The 27,001-nt window shown below is 39.6% G+C and overlaps 1 protein-coding gene across 2 annotated transcripts in view; it reads right to left on the reverse strand.

The window, feature by feature from the left end:
* Positions 1-27,001, reverse strand: part of rlf (RLF zinc finger) — a 48,991-nt gene that overhangs the window by 12,781 nt on the left and 9,209 nt on the right. The window contains exons 1-3 of one of the 2 annotated variants that reach the window (XM_033044918.1): positions 1,481-1,844; positions 896-1,050; positions 283-364 (exon numbers count right to left, since the gene is read on the reverse strand). In XM_033044918.1, the coding sequence (XP_032900809.1) occupies positions 283-364; positions 896-1,050; positions 1,481-1,504 (261 nt within the window). In that variant the 5' untranslated portion in view covers positions 1,505-1,844. Of the gene's footprint in view, positions 1-282; positions 365-895; positions 1,051-1,480; positions 1,845-27,001 lie in introns of those variants that run through there. The other variant, XM_033044917.1, reaches the window with a different exon arrangement.

Genomic DNA, 27,001 nt, shown 5'->3' on the forward strand with positions numbered 1-27,001 from the left:
TGTGATACACAAGCAATATAAATGCAAGTTTTTTTCTTTCTATACAGGCTAGACTTTCAACTGACTCAAAGCTAAATCAAAAAATAGACAAAACAAGGACTTTGAAATAGAATGCTTTTTCTAAGAATTAAGTGGTTCATTTCAACTCCAAATACAGATAACGCTGTTTTAGAACACTGATAAATTAGACTTGCATGTTATGAAGTTAATGCTGAACCCAAATGGCAATTTTATGTTTGAAATATCAGACATTTAAGCAAGTTTCAGAACCAATTCCCTCACCTGCAATGTCTGCTGCAGCTGCTGCCACAAGTCTTGTGGAACATCTTTGTCAGGAAGTGAAAGTAATATTTCAAAACAGCTCCTAAAGTGGTTTTAAAAAATACATGAGTAATCTGGATTATTAAAGATTCAGAACCGTTTTATTAAATTTATTACACTTGCACCCAAAGTAAAAATCAAGCTTTTTTTGTAATCGGGTTCCAATTACATAGTTATAAGGTAGTCAAAAACAGCTTTTGAAAATTGTACAAGCTAGCTGCAGAACATCTGAACTTAAAGCTATTTTGCTGACAAAACATCTCTGAATGGTTTTACGAAATGCAATTTGTATTTTATATATTACACATAAATAATGAAGTTCCTTAATGTGGTTAGATTCAGATTTAAAGATTACCTGATGTGCATTTGATTGTAACTAAAGACACAAGCTGTACTGAGCAAATTCATCAACAACGACCATTTCATGTCACATCTCATTATAGTCCATAGAAATATAGTCAACAACATAGAATATGGCAGATATTTTTTTTTTTTTTTTTTAAATTGCTGTTTTACACAGGATTCTTACAGCTCTAATGTCCTTGAAAAAGCTGGCATCTGAAGAGACACTTACACGACTAACTGACCGAGTACAAAATTAATGTGAGCGCACTCCGTCGTTAGGCAAGGCCTTGCACTTGTGTAGCTCTGGATGGAAATCCGATAGACTTCCAGTAAAGGTAGGAGTTCTTCAGTAGCTTTGTATTTCTCACCATATTGTATCAAGATCTGCAGTGGGGAGAATGAAAACATTGAAACTCGAATGCAAATTAAATTCAAACGATTTAATGTGTGCTTAACTCAACGGATTTAAGGAGCTTTTAACTGTTTCATGCTGCGACTTTCGATTCAAAGCAATACAAGCAGGAAGAACTTGCAGTTGTAAGAAGACACAACAGGATATTTGTGCAGATCCATGTAGCAGTTAATTCAGTGGGAAGGCCGTTGGTACATGCCATTCTGTTTGCAAGTAACATTCAATCCTCTTCATTTTACAAATTGAAACATTAGTATCTAAGTTCAAGGACTGTGTAATAGATTGGAGTTTCTGTCTAATTAGGCAAGATACCAGTTTTCACAAGTATATTTTCAATACGGTTCTCAATGCCATCAGATAAAACAAAATCATTCCTCGCCAGTGAAGGAGTGAATCACTTACACTTCTGCCAATCCACTGCACCATGTTTAGTTTTCATAATATAGCCTCCTCGAGAGTGGAGAAACCAACCACACACTGGGCCATCGCTTTGCAATGTGGGGTGCACCCCGAGCTTCAGTTTGCCTGCCATTTTAATTCACCGTTCCACTCTCACTGACCTCTCCGTGGCTTCCTGTACTGTTACAAAACGCATCATCAGCTCAAGGCACACTTTTCCATCTGGGCACACACTGCAACCTGCAGGACTCCTTTGTTTGGACCAGGGATTGCAGGCAGGCTATATAACATCACAGACTGTACGACGACGTTAGTAACATGATACACAGATAAAGCTCAACTCTACCTTCCCCCGCTTCAACAATGATCCCAAAGGCTTCACTTCCCCCCCCCCCCCCCCTCTTCCTTCCTTATCTGGCACCCCTTTGACTCAATTTCATCTCTAGCCTTTGTTACAATCTCCACCCGTCAGCCAATCATCTCTCCTCACCTGTATCCCACCGGTCACTTGACAATTTTTGCTTCACCCCTCTACTCAAGTTCCGGTTACATTTATTGTCACATGCACCAATTGGTGCAGTGAGATTTGAGTTACCATACAGCCTGAAGAAAAGTCTCGACCCAAAACATCATCTATCCATTTCCCTCCACTGAGCTGGCCTGCTGAGCTCTTATAGTGAGGATGGAACTACAGGTGCGGGTTTAAACTGAAGATAGACACAAAAAGATGGAATAACATCTCTGGAGAGAAGGGATGGGTGACATTTTGGGTTGGGACCCTTCTTCAGACTAGTTTGGGAAAAGGGAAACGAGAGATACAGATGATGCAGAGATAGAGCTTAAAGGCCCTTTCCCACGATGCGAGTTTACCCAAGAGCTCTCCCGAGTTTAAAAAAAATTGTGGTAAGTACGTAGAATGTACGTAGCGGGTACGTCGGAGCTCGTGGATGTCTCGTAGCGGCTTGTAATGTTAACAGCAGGCACTCGGGAAACGCGGAAACTCGTGACGTTTTTTTCAATAGCGTGAAAAATTTCCAAGAGTAAAAAAAAAATACTCGTGATGAAGTACCACGAGTTTGATTTATTTTAAACTCGGGAAAGCTCTTGGGTAAACTCGCATCGTGGGACAGGGGCTTTACTCTCTATTAATTCTCCATTACAGACATTCCCTGTGTTCCTTCCTCTTGCCCTCCCCCATCTTCTCTGCTTCCTAGACCAACTTGCTCAGTTCCGATGAAGGGTCTTTGACCTGAAATGTCAACTGGTTTCGTTTTCCACTGATGCTGCTTGACTGGCTGAGTGCTTGTATATTTGTTTGAGCATTTGAGCTGCCACCTGATCCAAAACACATACCACAACTTTAATAAACAAAAGTCTTTTTACTTTAATGGAGATCTCTCTACAGGTTAAGTTAAGTTATAATATAACTATCTGTACTGGCGAATAGTAAAGATTGATTTTGTGAATCGGCAGCTCATTGATAGGCCAATAAACCTGGGTACGGTGCGATTATTTTTTGTACATTTAGATCATGATCAAAATAGACCCAGTGGTGCAAGGGAAAACCTAACGATTTTGATACTGGGATATGAACTCCCAGATAGAAATTTAAGGAAAAAAGCTAAAAACAATCATCCTGTGCCTAATCTCTCACAAAGTTACTTCAGGAAAAGAAAGCCCAAAATACATTCTTGCATATACAAAAAAACAACAGTGGTGTAAATGAGAGGTGATGGAATTAGCTTTACATCATCTTTGAATAATTGGGTATTTGGTGCAGTATTAATGCATACTTGTAGAAACAATAAAACTGCAGATGCTGGTTTACAAAAAAAAGAAAGTGCTGGAGTAACTCTGGAGGGTCTACTCTACTGAACTCTGGAGGGTCTAACTCTACTGAACGTTTTTCCTTCCATTATTTATTATGTAAAAGAATATGTGTGTTATGATTGTGTTTATAGTTTGTTTGGTTGTTTGGTTGTTTGTCTTTTTGCACAAAAGTTCGCGAGCATTGCCACTTTCATTTCACTGCACATCTCGTATGTGTATGTGACAAATAAACTTGACTTGACAACTTCCCTGGAGAACATGGGTTGGTTAGATGGGTCCCAACCAGAAATATCACCTGGTACACAAAAATGCTAGAGAAACTCAGCGGGTGCAGCAGCATCTATGGAGCGAAGGAAATAGGCAACGTTTCGGGTCGAAACGTTGCCTATTTCCTTCGCTCCATAGATGCTGCTGCATCCGCTGAGTTTCTCCAGCATTTTTGTGTACCTTCGATTTTCCAGCATCTGCAGTTCCTTCTTAAACACAGAAATATCACCTATCTTAGTTCAGGTTTGCTGCCTGACCTGCTGAGTTACTACAGCACTGTGTATTTTTTAAATCATGCACTGTTGACTACTATTTTCACACCATAAGATAACAATGAATGTTATAATCAACCCTGCAAGTAATGACCAAAGGAGCTCACCATTATTGTATTTTCACCAGTCAAACAAACTACTTGAAGGTATTCAAACTTCAAACAGATCTGCACTGAACCAATTTATGCTTAGCAAAAGGCAGCATAACAGAGTTGAGCAAGACAGTCTGCAATTCAATGCATAACAATGGGTAGTAATCATAGGCCCAAACTCAAAGCAGGAACCCACAATGAAGTTCCTCTTTCAATGGGATAAGTAGTGAGAAATACTAGTTCCTCTTTTCAAATAAACTTATTTTCCACATGATCTCTCATAGATTGCACTATATTCCCAAATCGGAAATAACGCTTTACATCGGATCAGACTGTATTACAAAATAGTGTTTGAAAACAGTTCCATATCAAAGAGATTGAAATTTGCAGTTACCCCTTAAATAACCGATTTCTCTTCAGACACTATATGAAACAGTCCCTGGTTCCAGGCTTCAGCTGCACAGCAGCCACCACACACCACACCACAAGAGTTAGGGTTCCCCAATTGATCAGAAATACAAGCACTATCTATCTATATTACTAAAAGTCTGATCTTGACCACTTCCTGTTGTTCTGCATATTGATTTTAGATAAAACGCTGCCACTTATGGCTGTGATTTTTGGCCATCTTACTCATAGTCTCCCTTCGCTGTGCAGGACAAGAGGATTTTTCACATCGATGAAAAATAAAAGAGTTATTAGTGTTTAAAAAATGTTGAGATTCTCTCTCCTAAAGTCCACGCCCCTTCCGGAGGGACTATACAACCCAGAAGTGTTGAGTGCCTCAGTCAGTCTCTGCAAGATGGGGGAACGAGAGGGTCACGTCTCTCAGTCTGTGCTGTGAATAACACTGAACACATGTCTACTAAACTGTGAGTGTGGTTTTACTGACCTTGAGTGCCCTTAATGTGGTTTGAAAATGAAAATGGGGTTGGTTTGAAATAAAGCACAGCAAATGGTTGGTGGTGGTTGGTTTGAAATGGCAAATGATTAAAAGTCTAAACTTCACAACTTCCTGTTTGCACTGTATATTCTTTGGTAGCACACATTTATCAAAAATATCTGGGAATTCAAGTCTAGCACAACCACCTAATACACAGCACATTACTTCTTTATGAACTCCAATAAATTGGCCAAATACTTTTTCTCTTTCAAACAATTTAGACGTCTTAAATTTTCTTGAAATAAAATCTTTAAATAATGGCCTCTAATGTACTCCCCATTTAACTGATTTGACACTGGCTGGTCTATAGTATTGTTTAGAGATAAAGATTCAGGGCGGAAACAGGCCCCTCAGCCCACGCCAACCAGCGATCCATGCACGCTAACACTATCCTACATGCACTGGGGTCACTTCACAGTTTTACCAAGCCAATTAACCTACAAACCCGTATATCTTTGTAATATGGGAGGAAACCAGAATTCCCAGAGAACACCCACGCAGATCACGGGGAGAACGTACAAACTCCGTACAGACAGCATCCGCAGTCAGGATTGAACCCGGGTCTCTGGCGCTGTAAGACAGTAACTCTACCGCTCCACCACCATGCCATCCCTATAGTTTATAGTTTCCTGCTTCTTTCCCTTTTCAAATAATGGAGTTATATTTTCTATTCTTCAATCAAATGGGACTTTCCATAAAGTTAAGGAATTTTGGAAAAATAAAACCACACTATCGACGTTCTCAATGATCTATTATGACACTGGACTGAAGACCATCAGGATCCAGAGACTTGCCTGGCCACAGCTCTGACTTTTTTCTAAGCACCAATTACCTGCTGATAGCAATTTCTTTCCTTCCTTCCACTTCCCAATTCTGCAATAAATAGGGACAGAACTGATGTTTACTAAGTGTGACTATTTGTTTTTGACTTGGGGGGACGACGACGACTTAATTTGACTTTCAAATGATTTTCAAGTTTAAAGCACAACACAATACAATACAATACAATACAATTTATTGTCATTTGGACCCCTTGAGGTCCAAACGAAATGCCGTTTCTGCAGCCATACATTACAAACAAATAGACCCAAGGCACAACATAATTTACATAAACATCCATCACATTGCTGTGATGGAAGGCCAAAAAAACTTATACATACATACTCTACCATAACATTCACTCAGCATCTTACAGGTAAATTGTGGAATATTATGAATTAATTACACATAAATGTACAGATTTAGCTTCCTACAACTGCAATCGTGACATTTGCCAAACTGTCTTTGCTAACAGTAGGATTGACAAGAATTTGGATATTAACTCCACCGAGATGGCAGTGTTTGCAGAAGTATCATTTAAAAAAAATGTTTTAAGATACTGGAGAATTGATACAATACTTTCTTTATATCACCACTGCAGCCTCCTTTCCACTCACACAGTACATTCACTGCAACAATATAATGCATCCGTATATAATTAAGAATGCTAAAACGCAGTTCAAGAGTACAGAGGCATAAAGCCCTTTCAAGAGTGTGACAGAAATCCCGAGTTTCATGCGAGAAGAAAACTTCTGAGCAGAGGTTAATAAACTAGACTCTGAAGTGACCTGAAATGCAAATAACAAACCATTCAGTTCCTCGGTAATTTCATTTCCTTGGGAAATTGCCATGAAATAATCTGCACCGTGATAAGCAAGCTGCCAAAGCAGACAATCATGTGATTTGATTTAGTATCCCTTTGGAAACAAAACATGTAAATTTATAACAAAGTCCTGACAGTCTCAGACCTGAAACTTGAAGTGGTTCTCTTCCTACAGATGTAGTCTGACCTGCCGAGTCTACAGCATTTTCTGTTTTATATCAGATTTCCCACATCTGCAGTTTTTAATTTTCACCACCAGCTCAGTGACTCTTAAACAGAAAACTTAACATATTTTAAAACAAAATACTTGTGTAATTTCCAGAGGTGCCTAACCTAGGTAATGAGTAATAGTGTATGATAAATTCAACACAATTACCTTTGATTAAGCCTGAAGACCAGTCTGAAGAACGGCCTCGACCCAAAACGTCACCCATTCTTTCCCTCCAGAGATGTTGCCTGACCCTCTGAATTGCTCCAGCATTTGTGTCTACCTTTGATTAAGGATCGGTTTACACAGTTCACATTTATCAAAAACTGGCACCAACTGCAATTAGTTTATGATGCCTGATACACTTTATCCCAGACGCATTTGTCCTCGTGATAACTCTTTCATAAAGCGTAGGATGTCCATTCATAATCTGAGAGACCATGACCAGGTTTCAATGAGATCAGAATGTTACAGAATAAGCACTTGTGCCAAGTTGCCTGACTGAGTTTACCTGGGCAACGTGGCACAAGTCCATTTTACCCAGGTGTTTGCCCAACACTAGATTTAAAAACAAAAGGAGTCTTTATGCCCATTTATATTTTCCTTATAAGGACACGATGACTTCCCATGCCAACAAAAACAATTCCTAGTCTTTTGAAATTATAACGACTTGGATCTAACAATCAAATTATTGTTTTGCATATTGGTATGAAGTATACAGCACCTGGTTTCTGATCATTCAACATTACAAACACCCTTTCAACTCCATAGCACCAAAAGATTCTAATTGCACACTGTAAAATAGTTTTTTTTAAATATAAACTCTCATCTCCGAAAACACCGGCAGAATTATCTTTATTTTTAATACACAAAATCAAAATGCTAAACTAAAGGGACTTGAATTAAGTACATTAAATTTCAAGGATAGAGTTCCCTGGTCCTCACCTTTCACCCCACCAGCCTCGACATACAACCTATCATTCTCTGGCATTTTCACCACAAACAACACAATCCCATCACCTGTCACATATTCCTGTCACCATTTCTTTGTTTGCCATAGATAAGACTCCCTCCGTAACTTCTTGGTTCACTCATTCCTTCCTACCAAGCTCTCCAGGTACTTTCCTCAGCAACCGCAGGAGATGCAACACCTGTTTCTCCACCTCCTCTCTCACTTCTATCTGGAGTCTCCAACAGCCCTTCCAGGTGAGACAAACGTTCACATGCATCTATTCAAACCCAGTTTACTGTATTTGGTGCTCTCCAGTGTGGCCTCCTTTACATTGGCAAGGTAAAACAAAAACTAGGCAGCCATTTTGCTGGACACTGGCATTCCATCCACCAAGGACAGCTGAATCTCTCAGTTGCGAACCATTTTAGCCCTACTTCCCATACCAACTTTTCTCTCCTGGGCCTCCTCCATTGTAAAGTCAGAGGTTAAAATATAGGTGGGAGGGAACCAGGGTAAAGGGAGAAATGGGTACGTATCCAGGTGGGTCAAGGAGAGGGACAAAAGTGGGCTAGGGGAGGTTTGTGGGCTTGTTACTTAAAATTGGAAAATTCAATGTGCACACCATAAACACGTTAAATAGACAATAGAAAATAAGTGCAGGAGTAGGCCATTCAGCCCTTCGAGCCATTCAATGATCATGGCTGATCATCCCCAATCAGTACCCTGTTCCTGCCTTCTCCCCATATTTAAGAGCCCTATCTAGCTCTCTTGAAAGCATCCAGAGAACCTGCCTCCACCGCCCTCTGAGGCAGAGAATTCCACACTCACCACTCTCTGTGAGAAAAAGTGTTTCCTCGTCTCCGTTCTAAATGGCTTACTCCTTATTCTTAAAATACTTCAAACAGAAATGCATCGGAGAGACTAGGTGACCGTTTCACCAAAGACTTGCAGTTAAGTCTGCCAAGGCCCTCTGGATCTCCCAGTTGTTAACCATTTTAATTCCCAGCAACGGTGTTTCAATGTATAGATATCTTAGCAGTTACAACATGCTTGCAATTTTCAAGTCTGCAAAGTTACTTATCTATACACAACTTGTTAAAGCTTAGTTGATAGTTATAGCTATCAAAACTGTAGTTAATCATTTATTGCTGTCCTTGGGTTTAAAGGAAGCATAAACTCAATAATTTTGAGCTTGGGAGAATCTACCATAAGCAGCCCCAAGGTTGTTTCTCATGAAGAATAAAGACTTTTATATCAGCCAGCTTCATCCTCTGAGTGACTCAGTTCAAAAGGTCACAACACTAAGCATAGTAAAAGAGTATGCACCAAAGTTAAACCGAGAATTAGCAAGGATATGAATCATAGATTTTCACAGAAAATTAATTTTATTGGACATTTGCCCCAAAATCTTTTGCCAGATTAAACATTAACCAGAATATTTGGGTTGCAAGTGTACATGGGTAGTTTACATTAAACTCATTTAAACCACATTCATAAAAAAGAAAGCTTTCCTTTTTACAATGAATGGGTTTTTAATGGAATATGCCTACAGGGCTTAAATGTCATGGTTCATGGTTGCAAATTCTCTTTACAATTCTTTGACATTCTACCAAATTAAAGCAAAATATTTGTTGACTGCAGCAGGATGAAATGTCTACAAAGCATTTGTTATTTATGGAGAGGGGGGGGGGGTCATAATTAAGAATTTTAGAACATTCAACGTACAGGCTTTGAACAGAGGTTTTTGATTTAAACAGATCTCAAAAGATCACAAATATGTTGCGACATAAAAACAGTTGAAAATGTTACTTTCACTTTCTTTTTTGGTTCTTTTAGTCTGAACAGAACCAAAATTATTAACAAGGATGGTTTGAAAATTGATTTATAGAGAATGATTTTATTTTCTAATTTATTCCCAAAACGAAGTCATCAAATTGTACCTTGGGCTCAAACGACTTGCTAAATATAATTATAGACACTCAGCGGGACAGGCAGTATCTCTGGAGAAGGAATGTGTGAGCTTTGGGTCGAGTCCCTTCTTGAGACCAAATCAGTCCGAAAAAGGGTCTCGATCCGAAACTTCATCCATTCCTTCTCTCCAGAGATGCTGCCTGTCCTGCTCAGTTACTCCAGCATTTGTGTCTATCTTCAGTTTAAACCAGCATCTGCAGTTCCTTCATATGCAAAATATAACTACATCTGCTGTGACAAAAGCAGAGATTCAGAGTACTGCTGGCAATTATTATAGGGCACCCAAAGCTGGCACCAATAGGGTTTACAAAAGAGATTTTAAAAAGTTCTCATCCCCCGAAAGCTCAAGTTTAAAGGGCCTGTCCCACATGGCGATTTTTTCGGCGTCACATCAAGATCACCAAAAGATTTTGAACATTTCAAAATCCAGCGGCAACAAAAAAAGTCGCGACACTCGAATAAAACACCACGGGTCATACGTCATCACGCCGTGACGTTTCGGCGATCTGATAAGTCAGTCAATGATGCCGGCAGCCGCCGAAAAAAGTCGCCAAGTGGGACAGGCCCATCATTGAAACTAAAGCATGACACAATTCATTTCCATATGGTGTCTCAGCGCTTACTCACAAAGGGAAATCATGTTATTCAAACTCTTGTTACAACTTCCTCTAGATCTACAAAGTCAATAATACAGCTTTATAATCCAGAAGAACTGCTTTTGTAACTAGAATGCAAAGCAAGGAACCGAATCAAATTCACAATCATTTTTAGGCAAATACAAATGTTGGGATGTGTAGGAAGGAACTGCAGATGCTGGTTTACACCGAAGATAAACACAAAATGAAATAACTCAGCGGGACAAGCAGCATCTCTGGATAGAAGGAATGGGCGACGTTTCAGGTTGAGGCCCTTCTTCAGACTGGATATTTCCGGTCGAGACTCTTCAGATCGACTCCTTACATCACAAGCATTGAATTGTCAGCTTTCACTAAAGATCATTATTTTTCTGATTGAAAATTTTGAAGGGGATATGGTTCTCACAGGTTAGTTTACAATCAAAGAAAATACAGCTTAGTTTTCATTATAGCTTCTACCAGATCATGAGTAATTATATCTTGAATTTGATTGTGGAGATTTACAGAAAATGTTGATATTGATAACTTTGGGGGGTTTTTCAGTTCAGAATACCAGCTTTTGCCTTCGGTAGAGCATCTTCAATAAACTAGTACAGAACTTAGACTGTTTAATATCAACAGATGAGTAACATCCAGACAACTTAGGCAGAATCAATTAACAGCAGTAAATCTTGGCATGTATAAAGATGACCCAATGAGCTCTGAAATCATTCACGCAAGACCATGAAATGAGAGTCTCTGATCCACTCCTTTCTCCCCATAACATTGTCCGCTTCCATCTATATCCCTTCCTCCGAGTTCACATTTAACGTCATCTCCCTCCATAATATGCAACGTAATTTCGTTCAGACCGAAAGGTCTGAATGACAATAAAGGAATCAATTTCAAATCAAATTCAATATCACAGCCTTTTGTCTTTTCATCTCTGTTCCTACATCGGCCAATCAAACTCCCCTCATCTGTATCCACCCATCACTTGCCTGGCTTTATCCTACCCCCACCTGTCTTCCAGCTTTCTCACCCCACAGCAAAAAGGGTCTTGGCATATATGATACATTATCCCAGGAGGGAAATTGGTCGTTTTGAGTCGAGGCCTTTCTTCAGACTAATACATCAGCCATCTATCCATGAACCCCAGAGAAGTTGTTTAAGAAGGAACTGCAGGTGCTGGAAAATCGAAGGTAGACAAAACTGCTGGAGAAACTCAGCATCTACAGAGCGAAGGAAATAGGCAAAGTTTCGGGCCGAACCCCTTTAGGAAGGAAATAGGTAACGTTGCCTATTTCCTTCGCTCCATAGATGCTGCTGCACCTGCTGAGTTTCTCCAGCATTTTTGTCTACCCCCAGAGAAGTTGTCTGACCCACTGAGTTACTCCAGCACTTTGTCTTTTTTGTAAGTAAGCAACTGCAGTCCCTTGTGTCTTCGAGATTGAGTGCCACTTTAAGTTATTAACAGTCTTTGGAGAAGGAAACGAGTTTCTTCAAATAATTTTCAGACAAATGCTCAGTAGTGTATATTACTCTTTAGCAATTGTGATATTTAAGTTACCAATTACAGATCCACTATCTGACACACTAACACAATGCAAGTGTGTTATCTTATCAATTATTCAGCAAAAGGCATCATAACAGCATGACTGCAAAGATGGTTCAAGCAGTCATCGATTATTTTTTTTTAAAGATGCAATGTGCTGGAGTAACTCAGCAGGTTAGGCAGCATCTCTGGAGGAGACGTTTCAGGTCGGAACCCATCAGACTGATGGGAGGTGGGGGAGGGGAAGAACTGGAAGAGGGATAGGGGCAACACAAAGCCTTATAAATGGGTGCAATCCACCTGGCTGGCTTGAATAGAACATGATTATGGGGATCCTAACAAACTGTTATTAAACAGTCTTGTTCATAGTCCAAAATGTGTTAGGATCCAAGATTTCTGATCAAGCAATCTTGTCCAAGTACTGCTAGGAAATGGCCAAATTGCTAGGTTTTGATACAATAGTCTTAAGGGCCTGTCCCACTTGGCCGTAATTTGAGCACCATTTATGCAACCTGCAAAAATTTGGTCGTTGCGTTGTGACGCACGGGTAGCGTGTGGATAGCGCGGGACAGGCGCATGGAGAAGTATGGAGTTGCTCGCTGTATCGCGCAGCGCTCCAGGATTTTGTGCTGCACGAAATCTTTGCGCGCCACTGGCGTGGCATGTCGCTTATGCACGCGGACATACTGAGATCGCACGCTGACGTCCAGACCTCGTACATGTAGTTCGTGGTGACGCATGATTACGTCACCTTGTGTAACCATGCGCCGCCGCCCATACGCAGTCGGCCACAAGGAGAAAATAATTAGTTAAGGATGTTTCAAAAGTTAACATCCAGGTAAGGATTGCAAATTTTATATCCTAAAAGAACACTAATAACCAAATCCGTTTTTTTTTTTTTTTAAATAACCAACAATTTTACTATTTAAAAAAAAATGTGCAAACTAATTCTTAAGCTGGGTTTCAAACCCTCAAACTGCTATAATGGAATAATTTTGTGTTTGTTGGGAGTATTTCAGAAAGTTTAAGTAAATGAATTTTTCCAGCAAACAATAATTTTATTAATGTTTCACTTAACAAATGGTGTCAATACACTGACTAATTCTACTTGCAGAGCAGATAAAATATTTGAAGGCGCACGATGACGGGTGATGACACGCGCGACCGCAGCGTGTCAGTCACTACCGGCCTGTCGTGTAAATGACGGCCAAGTGGGACAGGCCCTTTAATCAAACCTCGGCAACTGAACACGACAGACCACCTCTTGCACTACCAGGATCCCGTTTTTTTTTAATTGTGCTTTGCGGCAATTATTTTTTGCAGTCTTTTTCTTTTACTGTACTGCAGAATTTGCATAATGTATAATTCATGCACAATTTGTAAATTAGGTACAATATGGGGGATGGGATTCATTCATAATTTTGAGTTCTAACAAGGGATTAGCTAGAACTGCAGATGTTATGAGACACATCACAGTCTCGAGGGAATCCTGTGAAACAGACTCGGATGGAACTTGCAGATGCAATTTGTTTAGCCCACCCATAAAAGCAGCTTAATAAGGATTGAAATTATTTATTAAAAAAGATCTCTCAATAAAATGTGCATATGATTATAAGCAATATCACTTAAAGATTTGTGTAAGGAGATGGTTCTACACGTAATATCTTACAGCTGCCACTGTGCCAACTGTTTAGCAATCGCAGTGGCTTGCTATTTTTAAGTGGAATATTATGTATTATGTAATAGTAAATATGATACTGGACAAGAAGCCTCTGCTTTTTATTTGTGTACTTTTATTAGGCTATTTGTGTTACATATATTAGTTCCTAACTCATTAGTTTTCCAACTCAATAAATATATTTATTGAATCTTTGGTTTCTTTAAAGCAAGCTGAAAATTGGAAGTGCCTTTTAAAAATAGAGCACTTAGGAATAAGTCAGTCAAAACAAACACACAAAAACTTTCACACACTAGACAACCAGTGAAGTTGTTCACTATACGTGCCCTACAAAAGTGAAACTATAGATCAAAATTGCCATTAGCCATGAGACAACCACCTTCATAATACATACGTTTTAAATGCAAAATTGTGCAAAATCACCTTTTAATTCTTTGCATATTTGTTTGCAAGTCTATCAATATAGGATTTAAGTCTCGTCATTCTCCAAACCACATTAAATAATAGAAATCATGTCCCTTCAACACCAGTTTATTACCTCGATGTGATTTATTCAAAATGGCCTTTAAATCAGCAACACGACCTTATTATTTTGCAAACAATCTACATGCACTTACTATTGTAAACAAAGCAGTCAGTTTTACCCATGTGGTAGAGAAGGATTCTACATTTTCAAAAGTATCATTATGCTTAATTATTTTGCTATATTTTACATGCATGCAATTTTCTGGTTCAACTAATTCAGGAACTCGTCCTTTTGTCTCAAAATGGTGGAGGCTTTGTCGGAGAAAGATGTGTTCAACCATGTCAAAGTCTGAAGACTGACTAATAGGAGAGAATGTCCTGCTACTTTGGCAGGCATGACAATGATTAAAGAGGTACAAACAGGCAGTCTGGCAAAGGTGGACATAATCTGGAAGACTAACATCTTCAGGGACTTGAAAGGAGATTAAGAGAGATCTTGGCGAATAAATAGAAGAATCATTTGTCTTAGCAGAGAGGACAATGTAGAGAGGACATAAAATGAAAGTGATTGGCAGAAGGTTGAGCAAGGAGTTGTAGGAATATTTTTACGATGAATAGTGGTGGCCTAGAGCTACATGCCCAAGTGTATAGGAGGCAAAAACTCATCATATTTTAAAAGTATCTCAAGAGCACTTAAAAAAAAAGAGCAATAGCCTACAGAGCTCTTAGATCAAAAGTTGATAAGCAGATTGAAATCTATTTTTGACCAGTGTGAGCATGATAGATTGAATTGCTGCCTTGTACAGAATGAAAGTTTATGATTTTTATAGCCAGATAGTTATCTGCATTGTAAGGGGAACTGGTTTCTGACGAGATGCTGTGATATCAGATATGAAGGAAAGGAAGATAGCAGCGAATGAGAGAATCAAAGAAAAACATTTAACTTTGCAATGACAGAAAGGTAGCACAGTAAACAGCAAGAATTGATTTTTTAAAATTACATGGTATATAGGCTTGGATTGAAAATATAGAACGTTGACAGAATGCAGATTTAGGTTAGTTCAGTTTAGAGATATAACGCAGACACATGCCCTTCGGCCCACCGAGTTTGCGCCGACCAGCGATCCCCGCACTCTTACACTATCCAACATACACTAGGGACAATTTACAATTATCAAGCTAATTAACCCACAACCCTATACGTCTTTGGGAGTGTGGGAGGAAACCGCAGCTCCCAGTGAAAACCCACGCAGGTCACGGGGAGAACGTACAAACTTTGTAGAGACAGCACCCGTAGTCAGGATCGAACACATGTCTCTGGTGTTGCAAAGCAGTAATACTACCGCTGAGCCCACTATTTAGATATAGTGAAATAGAATGCAAGCACAAGTTGCTAATCATGCAAAACCCAAGAATATTGAACAGCTCTGTGCCCGAAACAGGATTCAGTGACCTTACAAGACATTTACAAGAATGTCTCAGACCACTAGGGCTAAATTACGAGGATATTATGCCAACTAAAGTTATATTTTCAAACAGTGGCCTGGTTTCAGATATGGAAAAATATCAATATGAAAACTAAAAGCACCTGTTTGTTTGGGTGTAGGTGTTATCTACAGTGCATCAAGCATGACAAAACAACATTTAGTGGCAGGCTTCAGGGACTAGATTTGGCCTGCTCTCGTGGTTATAGCTCTACAATGCCATCATTCATAAAAATGCCAATGTAGAAAATACACAATGCAGTGGTCAGTGTTCTTCTTTCAGGATGATTTTGCTCAGATATAAAATGAAAAGTTAACTTAAAATGATCATGGACTGGCGTCAAATGTTCAGGAGTGCAGGTAGCACAGGAAGCAGTTCCAATTTCTGCAAAAATAGACACAAAGCTCTGGAATAACTCAATCTGGAACAACTCGGGCAGGATTACTATATAACATGGATAAGCGACTTTTATGGACGGGCTCTTCTTCAGATTCAAAACGTCGCCTATCCATATTCTCCCGAAATGTCGCCTGACCTGCTAAGTTACTCCGGCACTTTCCTGTCTGTTGTGGGAAACCAGCATTTGCAGTTCTTTGTGTCTCCAATTTCTGCATTCAGGGCTTTACTTTAAACTCTACCCAATTTCAATAGGACTGGACTATGACTAGGCTTTTAGTCAGGTACCAAAAAGATTTATTATTGTCATGTGTACCAAGATGCAATGAAATACTTTGCTTTGCATGCTATCCAGGCAGATCGGACCATAATCGAGTACATCAGGAATGCAAAAGAGGTAATAAATAGTATTGAATATAGTGTTACAGGAAAAATGCAGATTAAAAAGTGCAAGGATCATCGAGGTAGATTGGAAAGTCACCCTTAGCATAGTTGTCCATGGGATTGTATTGGGTCAGCGTGGAAGAACAAATTAAATGGCATGCAAATGGGAGGACAGCATGACCACTGTGATCATAGTCCAGGTGCTCTGTGATTCAGAGTGCCGATACAAAGAACTGCAGATGCTGGTTTATACCAAAGATAGACACAAAGTGTTGGGAGCAACTCAGCGGGTCAGGCAACATCTTTGGAGAAAAAGGATAGGTGATGTTTCGGGTTTGGTCTCCTTTTCAGACTCTGCAGGTCGCCTTGTCTGCACTTGGTCTCGCTGATGTAGAAAAGGCCACCTCAGGAGCACTGAATGTAGATTAGGATGGAAGAGCTGTTTGACCCAATCCATCACCCCCTCCTCAGTCTACTAATCACCTTCTGGCTCCTGTCTCACCACGTCTCACTCCTCTTTAGAGTGGCTATCTTCCTTTTTCCACTCTTAGCCCTGATGCAGCATTTTCACCCAAAATATTAACAACACTTGTCATCCTTACAGATGCTGCTTGACCTGCTCGACTTCATCCTGCAGATTGTTTGCTGCTCCAGATTTCAACATTAGAATCTCCAGGCTCTGCTTTAGCTTTCAATTTTATAACTCAATCCAACATGGCCATTATTAATTGAACAAAAATCTTCAACTTGAACCTGTGCAGTTATAATTAATAATGTGATTGCAGGAATCGCTATAGATTAAGATATGCTTAGATTTTCCAAGGCTTGTTAGAGCTATCTACCAAAATGAAATGCTTCAGACACTACACCTGAGATGTAATGACTTCATTATAAGGTAGGTAATAGGCATAATCTGCTACATTTCCAAGCTGCTGACACATTAAAATACAGCCTTTGATTTGCATGGTTTTATTTAAAATCAATAATTCATAAATAAATTGGGTGATTAGACAACCAGGATCAGAGGAAGTAATTCTCACTTTATATATGGCTGGCATATTGGCTAAAGACACTATTCATAGAAAGTCAATTAACTTGCTTCCAATACAAGACACTAAAAAAAACCAATTAGGCCAAGACACAAAATAGCTATGGTCAGAAACAATAACCTCCACTTGAAATAAACCAACTTGGGAAAAGGTGATTTATGGCACCCAGCATACCAGAAATCAGTCTAGAAATGGTATCTCACTAGTAAAATACAGAGTCCTAGAGGGTTCTCACTGGGTTAGGCAGCAATCGCAGAAGGAAAAGGATCTAGGTGGAGGGCTTGATTCACTGATGGGGGGGGAGAAGGGTGGAGATAGCAACCAAAGCTGGAGGTGATAAGTGGAGAAGACGAAAGGGTACAGATGGTGTTTGTATAAGTTAGGAAGCAGGACACATTGGTATATCTTGGACATTGAATACATATACATTTACCCTTGCCACAAATCCAGGCAAAATATTGTCAAGCACCACAATAACCTGTTTCTTTCTTTTAAATTGAGTTGCGCAAACCAGGAATACCAGTATTCATCCAATTACGCACCCCTACTATTGTTACCATAAAAACAAGGACGTTATAAATTATCTCAGTGACGGCCAAGCCTCAGTAAGAGAAAAGGCAGCGCAAATTTTTTGACTCACCATTTACCATGGAAGGAAGATACCATTCAGGCTCTTAAGACTGCATTATTCAGGAAAATTGCAACTAATCTGTGCCAACTCCTGGTGAATTAATGCTCAATTTAGTGTGAATTTTAAATCTACTCCACTGCTAGCCTATTGCTTTGTTAAAGGATGAAAATTCCCTTCTGTTCTAATAACACATCGATTCTCACCAACTTCTGGATTCTTTGGTCAGGAAAAAAAAGCCTCAGCATTCTTCGTCTCAACCTCCCAGCATTCTGGACATAAAGAGATCACTTCATTCTTCAAAACTCCAGAACAGGCCCATGCTGTAGATTTTCTCAAAACTACTATTAATATTAGTGTAATCAATTTGGCATGCCCTTTAAAAAAAAATATATATAACCTTCCACGTCCATTCATCAAAGAGTAATTCCTCAGTGAAGTCCCATCAAATTGTAGCAGGATTTATGTTTGACCCACAAAGGGCTAAATCAACATCATATCTATTATATTGCTACAAGAAAGAATTTCATTGTTCTGTTTCGTTGATATATGACTATAAACACTCTTGACTTGAGATAAAGCCTGTAATAATGGCTGATGAAATTGTGAATATGCAGGAATTTGGGTACTTTGGGAAATGGCAGGTGTCTGCAAGAGACTGGGCTTCACTGATGGTGACATTACATTGCAAGGTGCTGGGTCGCCACTAAGTCTGGGCTCCTAAAGGGGTTTTTGTTATGTTTCAATACACTGACGCTTGTTCCCTGTCTGTGATTGGTTAGGCGAGTTTTATGTTTCTACTTTATTTCTATAACTTCCCACCGGTACCTGTGATTGGGGTTGCCTTCCTCTGTATGTTTCCACTTTGTTCTGAAGATGTTTCTACTTTGTTTCTGTGTACTGGATAGTTGCCATGATTGGTCTAAAGGGGTTGCCTCCCCCTGTACTTTCGCGCCGTTAGTTTCCCGTCACTGTATAAGGATATAAAAGAGTGATCGTTTTGTTGGAGTGGGTCGGTTGTCTTTCCTCCTGTTCTGTTTACACGAGGCTGCTGAGTGCTCGAGCAAGTGGATCCGAATCTGCAATTTTGGTCTCCTAATTTGAGGAAGATTCACTAGGTCAAGTAGGTTCACTAGGTCAATTCTCAGGATGGCGGGACTGGCATATGATGAAAGAATGGGTTGACTGGTCTTGTATTCACTGGAATTTTGAAAGGAGAGGGGATCTTATAGAAACATTTAATTTTTTTAAAGGATTGGACAGGCTAGATACAGGAAAATGTTCCCAATGTTGGGGGAGTCCATAACCAGGGGCCACAGTTTAATTTAAACAAAAAAAAAAAACACATCACAGTTTAAGAATAAGGGGTAGGCCATTTAGGACTGAGATGCTGATAACTTTTTCACCCAGGGAGTGGTGAATCTGTGGAATTCTCTGCTACAGAAAGCAGTGGAGGTTAATTCATTGGATGTTTTCAAGAGAGAGTTAGATTTAGCTCTTGGGGCTAAAGGAATCAAGGGATATGGGGGAAAAAAGCAGGAACGGGGTACTGATTTTAGATGATCAACTATGATCATACTGAATGGCGGTGCTGGCTTGGATGGCCAAAAGGCCTACTCCTGCACCTATTTTTCTGTGTTTCTACGTGAACTGTATGGGTCACAAACAGTTCTTAGAAGCTGGGGAGGACCTATACTTGCAACAGACAGTTCACAAATTTATGGAACTTAGCATCACCCACAATGTTGCCATGGCTAGGCAGTAGATAGAGATGAAACTTGAAAAAAGTTGTGGAAATCTAAAACTGATACCTCAACTTCCAATAAAACTAAAATGCAGGTTCAAGTATCTACAGTCATATTTCGAAGGAGATATGATAGAATCAGCCAAAGTTTGAAGTTCACAAATTCAATCAATGAATCAATCAATCAACCTTTATTGTCATCTTGCAAGGAACAGTTGTACAGTGCAAAATGAAAAGACGTTTCCCAGGGAATAGCGGAGCATCGCACATGAAATTTAAAACATTTCACACATAACACTAAAAACAATCCAGTCCCTGATGGAACAGTATAAATAGTTAAAAGCAGGTAAAACACAACGTTAAAATACAATAAACCAATCATAAAAATGTCCAGGGCAGCTGATTTGAGTGGCCAGTGCCAGTTATTAAAGTGGCCAGTGCCAGTTATTAAAGTGTCCGTGCCAGCCGCAGAATCAAGTGACTGCGAGTACAGAGTGACTGTTTAGCAGCCTCACAGCCTGTGGATGCTTCGATATCTCTTGCCTGATGGCAGGAGATCCAGGTGCATGTGGAGGGGGTGCAGTTTGTCAGCAATTCTCTGAGCTTTTTTCAGACAGCGGCTCTGGAACAGTTCTTGTACCGAGGGTAGGGAGACGCCAATGATCCTCTCTGCTCCCCTCACTACCCTCTGCAGAGCCTGCTCCCCTCACTACCAATAAAACTAAAATACAGGTTCAAGTATCTACAGTCATATTTCGAAGGAGATATGATAGAATCAGCCAAAGTTTGAAGTTCACAAATTGTACATGCGTGCAATAAAGAGTTCATAAAAAGGTGCATATCATATATCACCTTTCCAAAACAAATTCAAATTCTGTTCAATAAATATTCCAGGATCTTGGGTGATTCCCAAATAAAATCTTTCTGAAAATTCCCAAGAGGGCAATCTTTTTAGTTCAAATAAACTACATGAGAAACCAATAAGCAGCAATAAGCCAATTTTTACTAAATTCTGTACAACCTCAGCAGCTGGAAATTGTTCAGCGTTGATAAGGACATGTCAGGGGATTTCATTTGGAAAAGATCCACCACTTTCACAAATCATGAAACAGCATCAGCCTCGCAGATGATCTCAAAACACTCAGCTTTCAGGAAAACACTGTGAACAAGAAAAGCACACACAGTAGCCACTGCAGATAATCCAACCGACTGTGTTCCAAATTCTATTCCAAGACTTCCACCTCTAGCATGTCAAAGAGGAACTTTTCAATGAGCAATGATATAAAACTGCAGTGCACATTGGAAGGTGACCAAGAACACAAGCGCACCCAAGTCCTTGTGAAGAGAACCGAACGTCGCAGTCTTGCCAGCATGACATTGCAAAGAAATTACCAATGGCAATTTATAGAATCATTGAATCAATGTAGGCTGATCCAGAAGATTAAGATGCATGTGACACACAACGACTTGGTAGTTTGAACTCAGAACTAGCTTATCCATAAAAGACAATCGGTAGTGGTGGGTGTCATTCTGGCTGGCATACTGTGGGAATCATTGCTGGGATCACTATTGTTTGCAATATATAAATAAATGATTTGGACAAAGACATGGATGGGTTGGTTAGCACGTTTGCAGGCAACACAATAATTGGAGTTGAGGACAGTGAAGGCAGTTGTTAAAGGATACAGCAGGATATTGATCAGGTACAAATACGGGTGGAGATATCACAGTGGTAAAGAAGGCATACGTTAATGTTAGACTTCACTGATCATGGCATTAATTCTAAGAGGCAGGTAGTGAATTTGCAGATTTAGAGAACTCTGGTTAGGCAGCATTTGGAGTACTGTGCTCTGGTTACACGATTACATGAACAGTGTAAGATAAACATTTACCAAATCAAGGAGGCTTTGGGAAGGTTTACTAGGATACTGCCTGGATTAGAGGGTATTAACAGCAAGGACAAACTAAGATCATTCACTCCGGAGCATATCTGATAGATGTTTATACGGTTATGAAAGACAGATAGGATATTCAGGCAGAATCTTTATCCCAAGGTGAAAATATTAAATACTATAGGACATACTTATGAAGGCAAGAGGGAGCGCTTGAAAGAAAATTTGCAGGGCAAATTATGTTTCACATGAAGTATTTTAGATGACTGAAATGCACTGCCAGACACACGATGATGGAAGCAGAAATGATAGCAGGGTTTTTTTAGATAGGCACATGGATATGCTGGGCATGGAGTGATATGGATCATGCTTGGCACAGGCATCATAATAATAATAATGGATGGGATTTATATAGCGCCTTTCTAATACTCAAGGCGCTTTACATCGCATTATTCATTCACTCCGCAGACTGAAGGGCCTATTCCTGTACTGTTTTATTTTCACATCACAAATACACACGAGGCACGATATAGAAAGGTTCAGACTGATAATTTTAACAAGATAAATGTTAGGCAAACTGGGATGCAGGCAGAGACTCAGAAATTACCTTCTATCCTTTTCTATGAATGCTAATAGAAAAGCATTTTTAAAAATTGTATTATAATCATTCAATGAAGAAGCGAATGTTTCTTCATTGAATGATTACAATACGATTTTTAAAGATGCTTTACTATTAGCATTCATTTGTGCATCTCAATTTGTGCACCTCAAATGCCATTTAACAAATTCTTCACAAGCATGAATACAGTTACTATAAGGAGTGGCACCCAAAGAAAATCCTTTCATTTACTACAAAAGATGGAACATGATGGACATCCTCTATTATGGTCTACAAAAGATTACGAACTAAGAAAATTTACAATCTCTGCAAACAGATAACTTGCTCGTCTTGGCAAAGCCTGCAGTTATTTTATGAACCAAAATATCTGCACAGGTCACAGTATACAATACATCACATTAATATAAAATGGACTGAAGAATTACACTTCAATGCCATGGCATATTAACTGAAATCACTCCAACTCCCAAATCTAAAATGTTTTATGATTGCAATATCTCAAATTATCAGATACATTTAGAAAGACAGGTCGACATAGGTAATGGTAACTTTCCAAATGTACATATTTAGTTTTACATTTCATCAAAAATCGCAACAGGGTCATATAAAGGAACACCTGACGATAGGAATTAAAAATTGGGATCAAACTCCATGACCTTTCAAATGCTAACACTCAACTGTCTAGAATTTAGGAGATTGAGAGGGGATCTTATAGAAACTTACAACATTCTTAAGGGGTTGGACAGGCTAGATGCAGGAAGATTGCTCCCGATGTTGGGGAAGACCAGGACAAGGGGTCACAGCTTAAGGATAAGGGGGAAATCCTTTAAAACCAAGATGAGAAGAACTTTTTTCACACAGAGAGTGGTAAATCTCTGGAACTCTCTGCCACAGAGGGTAGTCGAGGCCAGTTCATTGGCTATATTTAAGAGGGAGTTAGATGTGGCCCTTGTGGCTAAGGGGATCAGAGGGTATGGAGAGAAGGCAGGTACGGGATACTGAGTTGGATGATCAGCCATGATCATATTGAATGGCGGTGCAGGCTCGAAGGGCCGAATGGCCTACTCGTGCACCTAATTTCTATGTTTCTAACTGTTTCCTTGAGTGTAAAACAAAGTTGTTGCATTGGCTAAACCAAAAATGCACCTTTATATTTGGTACTGCTGCAAACACTAGGGAGACTTTTTTTAAATCCATATCTCTGTAACTCCCTCTCCCCTGACGCTCAGGCTGAAGAAGGATCTCGATCGGAAACGTCACCCATTTCTTCTATCCACATTAGATGCTGCCAGGTCTGCTGAGATATTCCAGCATTTTGTGTCTATCTTCACGGGGGAATAATCCCTTTTTTTTTTTGCTTTTACAAAGCACTTCCCCAACCCAATCATTAAATTTTAAATTATCAGCCACACACCACCATTTTTTAAATTAAAAGAAAAATCTAGACTTGTTAGCTTTTACAATTATATTAGACAATAGACAATAGGTGCAGGAGTAGGCCATTCAGCCCTTCGAGCCAGCACGCCATTTAATCTGATCATGGCTGATCATCCCCAATCAGTACCCCGTTCTTGCCATCTCCCCATATTCTGAACTGTTTCTCTTTTTGCATTACATATTGTACTAATGTATGGGATGATCTGCCTGGATAGCATGCAAAACAGTTTTTCTCTGTCCCTTGGTACATGTGACAATAACAAACCAATAACAAACACCTTCCAGCAACCCTCTACTCCTTCCTGCCTTTTCAGCAGAATTCCTTTACCCGAGGTTTGGTGAACAGACACCTCAACAACATCAATTCTGTATAAGTTTGCCTCATCTTTAAAACATGAAAAAAGCTTTTTAATCACCCACCATTGTCTCCATATCCATGGCCTAGAGTCTATTCATTCATCTTTAATTATTCCAGACATGGTTCTAGAATAGTAGTCTGGAATTCATATAAACTTTAATGGGCAAAAGCATCCTTCAAAGAACTAAAGCACTCTTTAATAAATTAAGCCCATGTTGTAACAAGAGATGTGACCCCCCCCCCCCCCCCAGACGGGGAAATGGATCGGCAAGGGTTCTGCTATCACCTTGTAACTGCATATATTTTAAAGTGACAATAAGTCCCATAAATCAAAGGTGCAGAATTAGGCCATTCTGTGTGTCATCATGTTTACTCTGCCATTCAATCATGGCTGATCTATTTTGGTCCTAGACTCTTCCACTAGTGGAAATATCTTCACCACATCTACAAAATACACTTCCAAAGATTAAATAACTGGCAATTTCAAGATAGCATTGGGGGTATGGATAATAAATTGGACATAAACTTAATCGATTATGTAAAAGAGGAAGAGAGGAGAGTGAAGATCTCCAAAAATTGATGATAGAACTGCCACTGTTCGCAATCAACATTGCCAATTTGAGAAACAGTGCAAGGTAGCTAATAACCATTTTCCAAATCAAATACTGTATATCTTTGAGAATTGGTGTACAGGACCTATAAGATGCATTTGATAAAAAACATTTAGATGGCAGAAGCTTCTCAAAAGTACTCAAACTGGACAAGTTCTACACATAGGACGTCCACAAAACACTCCATGAATGGTATTAAAATGGAAAAGGATAAAGTGAAGGCTCTTCAAAGTTATATATATTTGAAACAAATTCTGTTTCAACAGTTTTCATTAAATCAACATTCTATTAGACTACTCCAGGTCCTGTCAGTGGGATACTAAGCAGAATTTGAATTCTGGATGCAATGTACAGAGATGCATTGACTATACCAGTGACAAGTGACCTGCCTGTGAGGAGAAACAGAGCCTGCTTATTCTTTTCAGCCTTGAAAAGATGTGATAAGAAGCAAAAATATTCAAGATTAGCATGATTTAAGGGGAACACCGAAACAGCATTCTCAAAAGCTTGACTATGGCTTGTATCGGTAGTGAACAAAGTGGACTCGTGGCCAAGGACACATCCTTGGATAGAGGAAAAGCAAAACACTATTATTGTCTCAGATGACTGATGAGTTGATGTGCCTTTCACCTACGCGACTGCCTGAGAACTACTACATATAGTTTTTTAAAAAAGCTATAATACAAAGAATCAATATTCATTATGATGTACATACGAAAATCCACATTTATAAATCAATCTTTAATGATCACATGGGGACAAAAAGAATGATAGCCAAGACCAACTTTTTTTTGTGTTCTAACAGGAATCATAAACAATTTCACATCAAACTGGGAAAATTGGATCTCGTATCTAGTCTAGTCTGAAGTAGTGTCCCAACCCAAAACATCACCCCGCCAGGTTCTCCAAGGATGCTGCCTGACCCATTGCGATACTCCAGCACTGCATTTGATTGTAAAACCAACACCTGCAGTTCTTTGTTTCCATCTAGCAACTACTTGGGATCAAACTTGGAACTTTCAACCACAGTTCGTACTTATGTAGCCAACTTTAATTTATTAACACTTCACAGGAAGTATTAGTATACAGTGGAAGGACAGCATGCAGTAAATGGGCAGATCCTTCATCCCGGCAAGTGTGGTGCTAAGTTGAAGACAGCACAGAGGTGAGGCTGGTAGAGCTGCTGCCTCACAGCGCCAGAGACCCGTGTTTGATTAAGACCTTGGGTGCTGTCTGTGTGCGGAGTTTCCACATTCTACCTGTGATCCCCTGGGTTTCCTGCTCTGGTTTCTTCCCACATCCCAAAGACGTGGAGACTTGTAGGTTAATTGGCCCTCTGTAAAATTGCCCCTGCAGTGTAGGTAGTTGTTGAGAAAGAGGGATAACAGAGCTAGAGTGAATAGGCGATCTATGGTCGTCGTCGCCTGCTTCCATGCCCTATCTCTAAGTTAAAGGAGAATACTGACAAAGGAATTTTACATTAAGTTTCAATGGAACATTGTAAAAGGAAAGAGATCGAGATTTAGAGGGACGTTCATGGGACCTTGGCATCTGAAGGCATGACCAATGATGGAGAACTTATCAGGAACATGTCAAATGCCAGAATTGGAAAAATATCACTATTTGGTTAGACATTATAATGTTAATAAAAACCAAGGAATCCAGCACATTTGCAAAGGTTGATTTAAAATCAAGACATTGCTTAACCTAGAGCTGGAGTGAGTGCAGGGGTAACGAGTGAAAATTAGTTCTCAGACAAAAGTACCTGTGTTGGGACAACTCCGTTTGTTTGTAGAGTTAAAATTAAAGCAGTCAGGTATGTGCTAGAATTGTGAAGCCTGTGGGGATTACAATGATAAATGAGGATTTCATATCGGGCAACGCTCACATGCTGAAGACATGCTGAAGAATTGGAGGGATTTTGTGATGACATGGCAGTATGATTTGGTTCAACTCAAGGTTAAATTCATCACTACCTTGTGAACTGTTGAGATCAGCCTCACACAGTTGTCAGAGAACGACCAGTCAGCGGCTTGGATAAAGACTTCTGTGGAAGGAAGATGGATATTGGACAGTGGAAAAGTAGTCTGACAATTTAATCTGCCGAAGGAGATAGATTCTGGAGTATGGTGTACAATTTTGGTCGCCTAATTATAGGAAGGATGTCACCAAAATAGAGAGAGTACAGAGGAGATTTACTAGAATGTTGCCTGGGTTTCAGCAACTAAGTTACAGAGAAAGGTTGAACAAGTTAGGGCTTTATTCTCTGGAGCACAGAAGGTTAAGGGGGGACTTGATAGAGGTTTTTAAAATGATGAGAGGGATAGACAGAGTTGACGTGGAAAAGCTTTTCCCACTGAGAGTAGGGAAGATTCAAACAAGGGGACATGACTTGAGAATTAAGGGGCTGAAGTTTAGGGGTAACATGAGGG

The sequence above is a fragment of the Amblyraja radiata genome, chromosome 27, assembly GCF_010909765.2.
Source record: "Amblyraja radiata isolate CabotCenter1 chromosome 27, sAmbRad1.1.pri, whole genome shotgun sequence".
NCBI classification, from domain to species: Eukaryota; Metazoa; Chordata; class Chondrichthyes; order Rajiformes; family Rajidae; genus Amblyraja; species Amblyraja radiata.